A 12,108-nucleotide genomic window follows, 5' to 3' on the forward strand; every position below is an offset into this window, starting at 1 on the left:
TATTGGATACTGTAACAAAAATAATTGCCATCTTACCAATCGTCCATGATTATAATCAACCTTTAAATTATATCGTATGACACCTGTTAGGTAACTTGAATCTGTCCTTAGTGTAAATTCTCTGGGTAGTAAATCAATTTTTCATTTTTTAAGAGATTTAATTGCTGCTAGAGTTTCCTTTTCATGAATAGTATATCTCTGTTCTGTTGGAGTAAAAGTCCCTGAAATATACTTGCAAAGTAATTCCTTTGGGGAATATTTAGAATCTAGTGATTCTTTTTCTTGTTCCAAACTTTTTATAGCTTTCTTAGCTTTTAGACATCCTGACCAGGTTATGTCTGAAGCATCTGTTTCTACTATTAAGTAGTCGTTTTCTTCTGGAATATAAAGTTCTGGAAGCTTTTCACATAATTCTTTGACTCTTTGAATTTGCATACTATCTTTTTCTTCCCATTTCCATTCTTTTTTAGTACTTATTTTTGGAAATAAGTTTTTAGTATATTCTGTTATATTCTTTAAAAATCCTTGATCAGAAATATAATTTATACACCCTAAAAATCTTTGTAATTATTTTCTATCTTCTATTTTATTAGGAAATAAATTTACCTTTTCTAAAACATTTGGTTGAAGTTTTAGCTTTCCTTGGGTGGATAGAATTAATCCAAGAAACTCTATTTCTTGTGTTGCTATTCTTGCTTTCTTTTTGCTAAGAACTAATCCTTTTTCTTTACATCTTTCTAAAACTATTAATAATTTTTGAAGATGTTCTTCTTTATCCTGTTTTGTAAAAATTAATATATCATCAATGTAAACTAAAACAAATTCATTTAACTCTTTTAGATTTTCTTCCATAAATCTTTGATAAATACCTGGGGCTTGTTTTAATCCGAATGGTAATACATTCCATTCATAGAGCAACACACTTGTTGATTATTTTGTTGGGCAAGTAAAAGCAGTTAATTTCTTTGTTTCTTCATCTAAACGAAGTTGCCAATATCCTGATTTTGCATCAAGGGATGAAAACCAAGTTGCTCCTTTGATTTTTTCTAAAATAGAATCTTTTCTTGGAAGTTTATGAGCATCACCAACAGTTGCTTCATTCATCTTCTTATAATTAATTACCATTCTTCGTTTTCCCCTTTTAATTTCATTATTGTTTTCGACATAAAAGGCCAGAGCCGCATGAGGACTTTTACTAAATCTTATAATTCCTTTTTCCAAAAGATCTTTACATTCTAATGAGAACTCTTCTCTATCTCTTGCGGAATAAGGAATTTTATTTGGAACATTTATTTCTTTTGTAGGATCTTTTAATTTAATGTTTACTAATTCTTTATTTGTATTTTTAATATCTAAAGGATTTTCAGCACAAATTTCATCCAAAAGTTTTTCTATCTTTATTTTAAGATTGTTTTTTGGAATATTTATCTAAAAATATAAATTTAAATAACATGTTTCTAATATAGAAAATATTTTAAATTTTAAGATCTTATCTATAGTAGTAGTTGGTATTTTTATACGTTTTGATTTTTGATTTATTGAAGAATCGTGTGGAGCTTTTAAAACTATATATGTTAATTCTTGAATGAATGGATGATATAACTTTAAGAAATTATTTCCTATGATAAAATCCATTCCAGAATCTAGCATATATATGGATGGAACAATGAATCTATAATTTTGAATAAATATTTCAGCCATTTCAGCTTTTTGGTCAATTTTATGTATTGATTTGTCAGCTATTCTAACTCTTAATGGTTTCTTTAATTTTTTCCAATCAAGTTTTATATTTGAACTAGCAAAGCATTGTGTCGCTCCAGTATCTATGAAAGCATTTAAAAACTTTTCTGTTATTTTTATAGTAATAAATGTAGCATTATTACTCAGTCTCTGAGTCTGTTTCTGAGATATATTCAAAAATATAGTCTAAGTTATCATCTGATTCCTCTAATGGTTCCATAAAACAAGACTTAGCAATTTCTAATTGTTTGGTAAGGTCCTTTTTATCCTTCTTTTTTGGACATTCATTTGCATAGTGTCCTTCTTCTTGGCAATACCAACACTTACAATTTTCTTTTTTATTTGGGCAATAGTCATTTTTTTGTCTTTTATTTTTATTGTTATTTCTTTTTCTAAAATACCTCTTTTTTCTCCAGTTTGGATAGTATTTTCTTTTTCTAAATTGATATTTTTTTCTTTGAAAATTTTTATTAAGACCATATTTTTGAGGTATCTCTTCATTATCCTGACAGCAAATTCTAATTATATTTACAAATCTTTTTTGAGTTGCTTCTTGCATACAACGTTCTTTTATTTCCTCTCTTATTGTAGAGGTTGCTCCACCAAAATTATTTTCAATTGTCCCTCTATTTATTTCTCTTATAAATCTTCCCATTATAAATTCATTAGCAGGATATGGAAGTTTTGTTATATACATACTAAGATAATGGTCTTTATCTTCTTCTTTTAATTTATAATAATGTATTCTATATTCACATATATAAGATTCCACATTACATAAATCATATATCTGAATATTAGCTAAATGGTTTTTTGTTTCTTGATATTTTTTATTATAGACTTCTTGTCTATGATCTATAATATTTTTTCCAAAAAATTCTTTATATAGAATCATCATTATATGTAATATCTTATCATAAGCTGTTGTTTTTATTACTAATTCTTCTATTATTTGGTTTTCTATTAATGTCATATAATCTCTTACAGTTCCTTTAGTATTAAACCCTATGTAATTCCAAATATCTCTTCTAGACAATTCACTAAGTTTTGGATTAGTAAAGGCTTCTAATAAGAAGGAATTCAACCAGTTCTCGAAAATTTCTTTTTCATTCTTTTTACAATCTAAATCGAGCATTCTTTCTCCTTCCATTTTCTGGATTTTAGGAACGTATTTTGATGGTATTTTTGTATATTTTGAATCTTTATTTATAAATCCCTTTTTAAAAGCAAAATTTTCAAAACCTGTTTCCTATTTAAATTGAGATTGACTATCTTTAGATGTTCCAGCTTCGTTTTTTATTTGTATTGAAATTGCTGGTTCTTCGTCACTTGAATAATCTAGGATGTGTTCTTCATTTTCTATATTTTCAGAATTTACTAATTCTTCTTCTATTTGAAATTCCTGTTCCATAATATTATTTTCTTGAGCCATTTTTAATTGTTTAAAAAGCATTGTAACTTCTTCTAATTTTTTTTCGATATTCATAATTTCAATGGTGGTTTTACTTTTAATTCTGTTATGTTGATTATATTTTGAAAATTTTCTTCTTTGGGATTCTCTTTCTGAAAGTATTTATTTAATATCTGTTTGATTTCGTTTATATTAGGTTCCTCTTTTTCCTTATTTCTTTGAAATTTTATGGATACTAAAATTTCTTCAAGCATATCTACTATAGAATTTAATGGTGGGTTAAAAGTATGATAAAGATGTGGGGAATCATTTTTATGGTAGCATTTTTTAGAAATTTCGTGTGAAATATAAGTTTTTTCAGGTTTTTGAAGTCCTTCAATAAAACTTATAGTAAAATAAAGATTTTGAGAAAAATCATTTTGTATTGATTTTAGAAATTCGGTATCATTACAATTAACATTAGTTAAAATCATTAGTTTTTGATCTATTAATTTTGATAATTTAATAATTTCTTCTTTTAAATCTTCTAATTTACTTTTTTTCATTAGATAACGTTTTTTCTTATAAAAAGCTATGGTTTTAAATGTTTTGTAGTAAAAAATGTAATTTTAGAATGTATAATTTAGATTTTACTACGTAAGTGTCTTTAAAAAAAATTGTTTTTGTGATGTTTATGTGAGTGGCGGCTAAATTTTTAATAGTACATTTTGGTTCGATGGTTAGAAGGTTTTTAAATGAATGAAAGATTTAGGAGGCAGTCAACCCTATCCACCCCTAGACAGCAAGGAGTGAAGAGTAACTACGTACGAGACATTGGGACACAAACAATAATATTATTCATTCACTTTCTTAATATATAGAGGGAGTTTCCTTTTCCTTTTTCTTTTTTTTTTCTTTTTTTTTTCGGAAGGACAAAGAATCGAAATAGAATGTACTGTGGATAGAGATATTTCAAATAGTTCTGGGCCATGGCCTACTGAAATAGAATAAGACCAAAAGCTAAAGGGTAAAATGAAAATAAAAATGTTAGGAAGTTAATACTTTTAATAAAAATTTATAAAAAATATTAGTTATATAATATTTAATTATTTATAATATAAAAAATTAATTATTGAACCATTCCTTTCTAAGACATTCAAATTCAGTGTACTTTTTTACAAATCCCACGGGATCTATCTCCTCTCTTATTTTTATTTCTTAATAATAACACTTCTAATAAAAATATAAAAAAGGTTAGCACTCAAGAATCAAGATTAATGTGTTGCCTATCGGCCAATACACTAAAAATAAAAAGAAAAAAGGGGTGGTTGTTGTCCAATCCAAAGTCACGTTGAGTCATCGACACTTGCAAAACCTTATTGTGAGAGTCAAATCCAGCAGACCTACCATATGCCTATTCCCTAGCTTCTCTATCTCTGCATCCAGAAATATACGAAATCTCCAACCCCCTTATACAAACCTCAAATCAAATTATCTCATCTGCTACCCACATCAGCTACAATATTCAAAACTGAAAATTACAGGTAAACAATAAAAATATTAAATAATATAAATAATTGATATATTAGATATTTAATTTAATAGGTATGTAAATAATTATATTTATTATTTTTAATTATATAATTATTTTTTTTAATTTGATTTATTCATGTATAGTTAATATTAGATGTTCAATTTATTAAATGTATAGATAGTTATTCTAATATTAAAATTTAAGAAATATAATTTGAGATAGAATGATTTTTAATTTTATTAGACCAATTTTATAATCTATTATAAGATTCATGTTTTAAAAATTTTAATATTTTAATAATTTTGTGTCTTAATCTTATTTTTATATATATAAACGATAAATTCTGTTTACAGTGATTAAGATGACCATCAAATATTAATATTAAAATTAAATGTATATTTTTTTTATATGTATTTTTTGTAAGCAGTATCTTCTTACTTTAAAACACTGATCATAGTAGCTAGCGACCTACTAGAATTACATATACTGAGGGATGAATGATTAATACCTATGTATGGATGTATGGATGAGCTCATGAGTTGTGAGATGAAGAAGAAGCAGCCGTGAAGGAGTGGAGAAGTGCGATCATAATAATGAATAATGAGAAGGCAGGCATGTGACCACTGACCACAAAGATGGGACGGGTCCATTGCTATCCAACAACGTTAATATCTTCGAACTCTCTCCATCAACCCATTGGCGTGCCTCGATTCTGCTGATCATCATCACCCTCTCAATTCTAACCTAAGCTACCTACACTTACAATATTATTATTAACAAATAGATGTGAGATTTTATCTAATAATCAACAAAGAGATGTTTACTACCTACTTTACTATACAAAATGAATAAATACAAATAAGATGCTGACAGATACATGTAATTGCAACAGCACGAATGTGCTGTTTGCTTTCAACATCAATGTGTGTCTGCTGGGTGCTGAGTGCCGATAGATGGAGAGATCAACAGTCAATTAATTTTACTCATTATCTTCTATCTATGTGGCTCCATAAATCTTGCTTCAATATATGTTGTGCTGCTACAACAATGTTTCAGTCATCTCTTTGATTTCTAGCTAGCATTAGTGAAATGAAATTGGCCTATATATACATAGGCCCTTGATTTGTGGATATGAACTTTTTCCAATTGATTAACCAAAAATACATAAGATAAGTTGGGAAGTCACTTAATTAGTGTAGCTCAGTAGTGGTCATGTCCCATTTGCATGAATAAAACAGTGAGTTGATGTGTGTTGTGATAACATGTTTGGGCTTTGGAGTAAATCATATGGTTTGAGTATAATAACGACAAACAATAATATAATGCAAGTAAGTATGAGAGAAAAAAGAAGGGACGGAACTCAATGCACGAAACTATACGCTAGCTAGCTAAGTACAAGGTTACAAAATACAGTGGATTCAACTTAACATTGTCACCTACTCACCTTGCCAACATTAGTTAGTGAATAGTTTTTAATGCTCCATATCCCAACTCTGATTTAGACCACACAAACCTGTGTGTCCCCCGAACCAAAAAGTACACACACTTGAGTTAACACATCAGATACGTGATGCTGTGCCCCATAATTAACCAATAAGTATATTATAATTATAATAACAATAATAATATGGAGAGGTGGTTGGATTATTAATTATTAGAAGTTGGGAGTAATAATAGTAAGGGAAGGGGAGTTTGCTTTTGACACAGGTTGAGGGATATAAGGAGTTAGAGTCCAAGGTTACTTTATGAATGGCAGCATGGATTTCCGAATATAGAAAGGGTGTTCACTGCTGCTTTGTGGTGTGCGAGTTACTACTCTCTACTCTCTTTCTCTCTCACACACCACACCTTCTATTAATATTGGTAGGTGTTTGGAAAAGAGGGAATAATAATAAGTGAACAAGATCCATAAAGGAGGAAAGCAGGGAAAAAAGAAAGAGAGGGAGAGATCAGATGGGTCGTGGAAAGATTGAGATAAAGCTCATCGAGAACCCAACCAACAGGCAAGTTACATACTCAAAGAGAAGGAATGGTATCTTCAAGAAAGCTCATGAACTCAGTGTTCTCTGTGATGCTAAGGTCTCACTCATCATGTTCTCCAAGAACAACAAGATGCATGAGTACATCAGCCCTGGCCTTAGGTAATCATCATCATCATCATCATCATAATCTCTCTCTTTTATATTAATTATTTATATTCATTTCTATCTTGTCTACTTCTGGAACCAGCACAAAGAAGATCATTGATCAGTATCAGAAAACTTTGGGAGATATCGATCTCTGGCATTCTCACTATGAGGTTCAACTTAACAAATCATCACTCAACTTTTACACCCTATTTTTTTTTTCTTGTTTTCTGATTTAGTTTCCGTGCAGAAAATGCTTGAGAATTTGAAGAAACTCAAAGATATTAATAATAAGCTCAGAAGACAGATCAGGTAAGATACAATATAAATCTTTCTAAATAAACCATTATTCTATTAGTCTTGTATTTTATTTGAACTTATTGGTATGGTACGGTTAATGAAAGTTGATGGTTGTTGGAACAGGAATCGGATAGGGGAGGGTAGCTTGGATATGGATGATATGAGCTTTCAGCAACTGCGTACTCTTGAAGAGGATATGGTTTCTGCCATTGCCAAAATACGCGAACGAAAGGTGATCAACTACATGTGCTTCTCTTTAATAATAGCCGGATCCAAAACCCATTTTTCAAGTAACCCAAAATTCAAGTTTAAAAGCAAATTAAACAGCAATACACTATTTTGATTTATCTCATTTTTTAAAAAACAATATATAAGTTATATATATTGGTGATTCAGCTGCATAATCCGTGTTTCATATCTAAAGATTTCTCATCCTGTAGGATTTAGATTAATATGGCATATAATTTTAAATTCTTGGGTTGTTTTTCACAGTTCCATGTGATCAGAACTCGGACTGAAACCTGTAGGAAAAAGGTGAGCAGTAATTGTGGTCAATCACATAATAATAATAATGTTGCTTTAGTTATTTCTTTGATGAATGATTATTGTTGGTGTTAATTAAATTTTACAATATACAGGTGAGAAGCTTGGAGCAGATGAACGGAAATCTCCTTCTTGAACTTGTAAGAAGTTTGGTTTATTTGTTTTGATTAAAAATGATATATAGAGGATGGAAAGAAATGAATTAATGATTTAATAAGTTTGTTGTTGTTTATGTTGTTGCTATGGGATGAATATACAAATACGACTAAGAAGGAAAAGTGTGTGATCCATCCACAATTTATATTACACGATGAAGGAGAGCAGGAATCAGCAGTTGCACTGGCCAATGGAGCCTCCAACCTCTATGCATTCTGCCACCACCATACTCATCTCAATCACCACCTTCATAACCACCATGCACCACCGGAACCCTTCAAAAACGATGATCTCCGCCTCGCTTAATTAATGTCCACCTCTCATCTGTAAATTAATTACTGTTGCTTGCTCTTTAAGATTTTGTATTGTATCAATTAATGAACCTATTCACCACCTAAGGTTGCTACCTACCTCCCTCTATAGTATTTTGCAAGAGTGTGATGTGTAATTAAACGCTATATATGCGTGCCTCTAATGTATTATGTTATATTATTAATTGCTTTAGTTTGCTCCTTGTTAGGGATAATAACATCATATATTATGATAATATTTACGACGGCTAAAGAGAGGTCTGAAATCAAAGACAAGAGAATTTAATTTGCTGTCCCAGTGGGACATGTACATGTACGTCGTGCTGTGTTAACAAATTGAAGGCAATCTGGATTTAAGTGCATAGAATTAAGTATTGGCAACAAGTGCATGTAGTCCCAACACAACGTAACGGTGATAAAGAATGGAAGAGAAATTATTGAAATCCATCCACCACTTAGACGGTGAGCTTTGTAGAGTAGCTGTCAGAATTGTTTCTCTAACCAAATCTAAATCCAGTCTACTCTAGACCCAAACCAGAAAGGGGAAAAGAAGTTTAATTTCACTAGAAATCTGCAAGTATCTTGTCATTTTTGGGAGATAGATGAGAGATTTTTTTTTTTTGGTTGTTGTTCTTGGAGATTTGAGTTATTCACTTATTTGAGAATACTAAGGAGTTTGAGCAAAACCCATATAGTTTCCTGTGAATAATTCTCCATAGTGAAATGCTGGCCCAGTTATTCAATGTACAAGCTGGGTCACCTCTTTGATTATAAATGGGCTTAAAACAAGAGATTCCTCTTACTCAAAAACATATATATAAGTTGTAGTTACATGGTCAGCGAGTAACCAGTCCATTAAACAATTGACCTGACTAAGATCTGGAAATTTGTAGTTCAGATTCTAATTATTAAACCGTTAAATATAATTTTGATAATGATAGGTGCGGGCTCTAAATGAGTGCCAAGTGGATATTAACAAAATAAATAACTTGGGGTTTAGTTGTGTAACTTGCAATGATATATGACTTGTGTTGTGTCAATAGTAGGACTTTCCGGGTCACATCAGCCAATTCATGTAGTAGCAACGGTTTGGTGAGTGGGTTTGTTTGGTAGCATGACTTTGCCAAATTTTCAAGATACATAGCTATTAACAATAGGTGTATTAACATTGTTGGGACCCGACGGCTAAATCAGTTTGCAACCACTGCCAGTGTGCACTTGATTCTCTAATCTCAACCAACCAGCTTTGTCTCTAGTTTCTTCTACCTTACGAATATTTGACAAATCACCGCTTAATATTATTTTATCATAATTAGCATCAAGCATAGATAACACAACCGTTAGCCATCAAACAAAAAATATAATAATTAGCAGAGATGCATCACTATTTATTCCATGTCATTACCATCACCAATCCTATCACTGAAATGGGTTGGTGTTTTCGTGTGATTTCCCTATTATTATTGTTGTTGGGAGCAGAATCAAAGACTCATTGGAGTGACACAGAGTTTCTGAAGGATTTCAAGAATGGGATTCACCCAAGTTCTGTGAACCCCGGCTCCTGCTTAAGTTCATGGGACTTCACTCTCGACCCGTGCGATAATCTCTTCACTCAGAAATTCACGTGCGGCTTCAGGTGCGACTCCATCGACTCCGGCTTGAGCCGAGTCACCGAACTCGCTCTCGACCAGGCCGGTTACTCCGGTCCCCTGCCTCCAACTTGGAATCTTCTTCCCTACCTCCAAACCCTCGATCTCTCCAACAACTTCTTCTACGGCAATATTCCCGGCTCCCTATCCAACTTGACTCGCTTGCGCCGACTCGCCCTCTCCGCTAACTCCTTCTCCGGCGCCATACCCTCCTCCATTGGCTCACTCTCCACTCTCGAGGAGCTCTGCCTCGATCACAACAACCTCACCGGAGCTATCCCCGCCACCTTCAACGGCCTCAAGAACTTGAAGAGGCTGGAGCTTCAATCCAACAAGCTCCAGGGTTGGGTTCCTCCATACTTGGGTCCCCTGAACAACCTTAACTACCTGGACGCCAGCGACAATTCCCTGATCGGAGAATTGCCAATCTGGCTGCCGGCTTCCCTGGTTCAGATTTCGATGAGGAACAACAAGTTGAGCGGAGTATTAAAGCCAGAAGTGTTGAAAAACCTGAAGGACTTGCAGGTTTTGGATTTGAGTTGGAACAAGCTGAGTGGGGCAGTTCCTTTTGCTCTTTTCGAGCTACCATCGCTGCAGCAATTAACGCTGTCTTTTAACGAGTTTTCTTCGGTGGAAGAAAACTCCGCAGGATTTGAGAAGAGCGGATTGATCGCGGTAGACATAAGCAACAACAAGCTTAGGGGTAGTTTGCCATGGTTCATGGCGTGGATGGCTCAGCTTTCGGCATTGTCGCTGGAGAACAACATGTTGAGTGGCAAGATACCAAGGGAGTATGCGATGAAGGTGGTGTCCCCGCGAAATGGAGAATCAAGTTTTGGGAGGCTTCTGTTGGGTGGGAACTACTTGTACGGAGGGATACCTCACCCTCTGTTGCGTCTTAAACCCGATTCTGCAAATGTCACCCTTGCTAATAACTGCTTCTATAGGTGCCCTCGCACCTTCTTTTTCTGCCAAGGTGCTGCCCAGAAGCCCCCGCCACTGTGTCATAAGTAATAACACATCATCCATCACTTCTATTAATTCATTTTTTTTATTTAATTATAAATTCTCTTGTTCAAGTACTCTACTGTTGTATGTTCAATGTTGATCACTAATAACAATTATGATGATCACTCCACAATGCACTAGTCACGTTTACTATGCATACCAACACCTTCTAGTACCAACTACATAAACCATACTTGATTGCGTGCCTTCAAATATATGCAACTAATCAATTCACATAAATTTGCTTTAAAATTAAATAAGTGCCAGAATGTTGGGGTGGTTTCACAATATTTTATACAAGTAAATATGGCTCGATAGCTAATCTCAAAAAGCACCAGTGGTCTAGTGGTAGAATAGTACCCTGCCACGGTACAGACCCGGGTTCGATTCCCGGCTGGTGCAATTTTTTTACATCACTTGATTGTAAGGCTGCATTAGAAATTCACGACCTTGGCTTAAATCATATTCGTTAATGTTGCTTCATTACTTTCACTATTTTGCAACTCTGTGCAGTTGTCAATGGCACATGTATATAAACACTGATTAACCATTCTTTTTCTATAAGATGAAAGCACACTTAGCTTCTGTTTAATTAGCCTTTGACAGAGAAAAAGAAGCTAAGTATAGCTTAGCTTGTCTTGTATATAATGCAGTGCAGGGATAAGGTTAGGTGGTTAGCACTACGGAATTGGTTGAGTGCGTGTCACACACAAACATGGATATGGACTCTTTTGGTTACTCCATTCTTTTCTGCTTTATTATCATGTATGGACCATTTTGCATGCTCTGTTGGGTCTTGCGCATTCAGATAGATGCAACTTATAACTTATAACTATGTGTGTTAGTATGCTTTCTTTGCTATTATTTGGTGACAACCCAATTAATTATTAGTTTGCGTAATTAAACGCGTGGTGGGGGACCAATCCATGTTGATATCATATAGAATATAACATGTTGATACCATCATCCAAACAATAAAATTAAACATTCCCCATCTCGGTGATCTTGTTATGATTCAAATTTCAGGTATAATTAATAATCATTATTGCTAGCTAGGTAGGTAGCTAAGCTATACTATCAGCTAATTATGCAGTAAAGTGAAAAGTCCCTTGTATTAAGAGTATTGCTCATTCCGGTAATTAGAAGTCATATATATGATATATCATTTTCTTATTCACTTCATAAACAACGATTCAAAAAATATCGAAAACCTTGTGGATTAGATTTTGTTACCAACACCCAACCTCTTTGATAAAGAGATGAATTTTGTCTTAGTAAGAAATTTTTGTACTTCCATTCCTAATTAAGATCACCCAAAAAAAAAAAATTTGGGGTCTTGTTTAAGATTTGA

At 32.8% G+C, this 12,108-nt stretch overlaps 2 protein-coding genes and 1 non-coding gene across 4 annotated transcripts; all 3 read left to right on the forward strand.

Annotated features, from left to right (window-relative positions):
- Positions 1-6,409: 6,409 nt before the first annotated feature.
- On the forward strand, positions 6,410-8,285 carry LOC107641701 (agamous-like MADS-box protein TM6). Of its 2 annotated transcripts, none has more exons than XM_016345173.3 (7): positions 6,410-6,805; positions 6,894-6,963; positions 7,041-7,102; positions 7,214-7,322; positions 7,583-7,624; positions 7,729-7,773; positions 7,907-8,285. In XM_016345173.3, exons 1-7 carry the CDS (start codon positions 6,618-6,620, stop codon positions 8,093-8,095), a joined length of 705 nt encoding a protein of 234 aa, XP_016200659.1. In that variant the 5' UTR covers positions 6,410-6,617; the 3' UTR covers positions 8,096-8,285. The 2 variants fall into 2 exon arrangements, with proteins under 2 accessions (XP_016200659.1, XP_016200658.1); XM_016345172.3 differs by having other exon boundaries at positions 6,468-6,805; positions 7,904-8,285.
- Positions 8,286-9,308: 1,023 nt separating this feature from the next.
- LOC107642927 (uncharacterized) lies at positions 9,309-10,920 on the forward strand. The gene has a single exon (XM_016346437.3). It carries the CDS (start codon positions 9,477-9,479, stop codon positions 10,761-10,763), a length of 1,287 nt encoding a protein of 428 aa, XP_016201923.1. The 5' UTR covers positions 9,309-9,476; the 3' UTR covers positions 10,764-10,920.
- A 168-nt stretch (positions 10,921-11,088) lies between these two features.
- On the forward strand, positions 11,089-11,159 carry TRNAG-GCC (transfer RNA glycine (anticodon GCC)). The gene has a single exon. It is a non-coding gene; the product is annotated as a tRNA-Gly (tRNA).
- Positions 11,160-12,108: the final 949 nt, after the last annotated feature.

The sequence above is a fragment of the Arachis ipaensis genome, chromosome B5 (assembly GCF_059453495.1).
Source record: "Arachis ipaensis isolate K30076 ecotype BB chromosome B5, ASM5945349v1, whole genome shotgun sequence".
Classification (NCBI taxonomy): Eukaryota; Viridiplantae; Streptophyta; class Magnoliopsida; order Fabales; family Fabaceae; genus Arachis; species Arachis ipaensis.

Bases quoted from the DNA above. Each gene is read 5' to 3' on its own strand.
- LOC107642927 (XM_016346437.3), top strand. From the start codon at position 9,477: ATGCATCACTATTTATTCCATGTCATTACCATCACCAATCCTATCACT.
- LOC107641701 (XM_016345172.3), top strand. From the start codon at position 6,618: ATGGGTCGTGGAAAGATTGAGATAAAGCTCATCGAGAACCCAACCAAC. The intron at 7,103-7,213 runs GTAAGATACAAT...TTGTTGGAACAG, and splicing joins AAGCTCAGAAGACAGATCAG to GAATCGGATAGGGGAGGGTA. The intron at 7,774-7,903 runs GTAAGAAGTTTG...AATACGACTAAG, and splicing joins GAAATCTCCTTCTTGAACTT to AAGGAAAAGTGTGTGATCCA.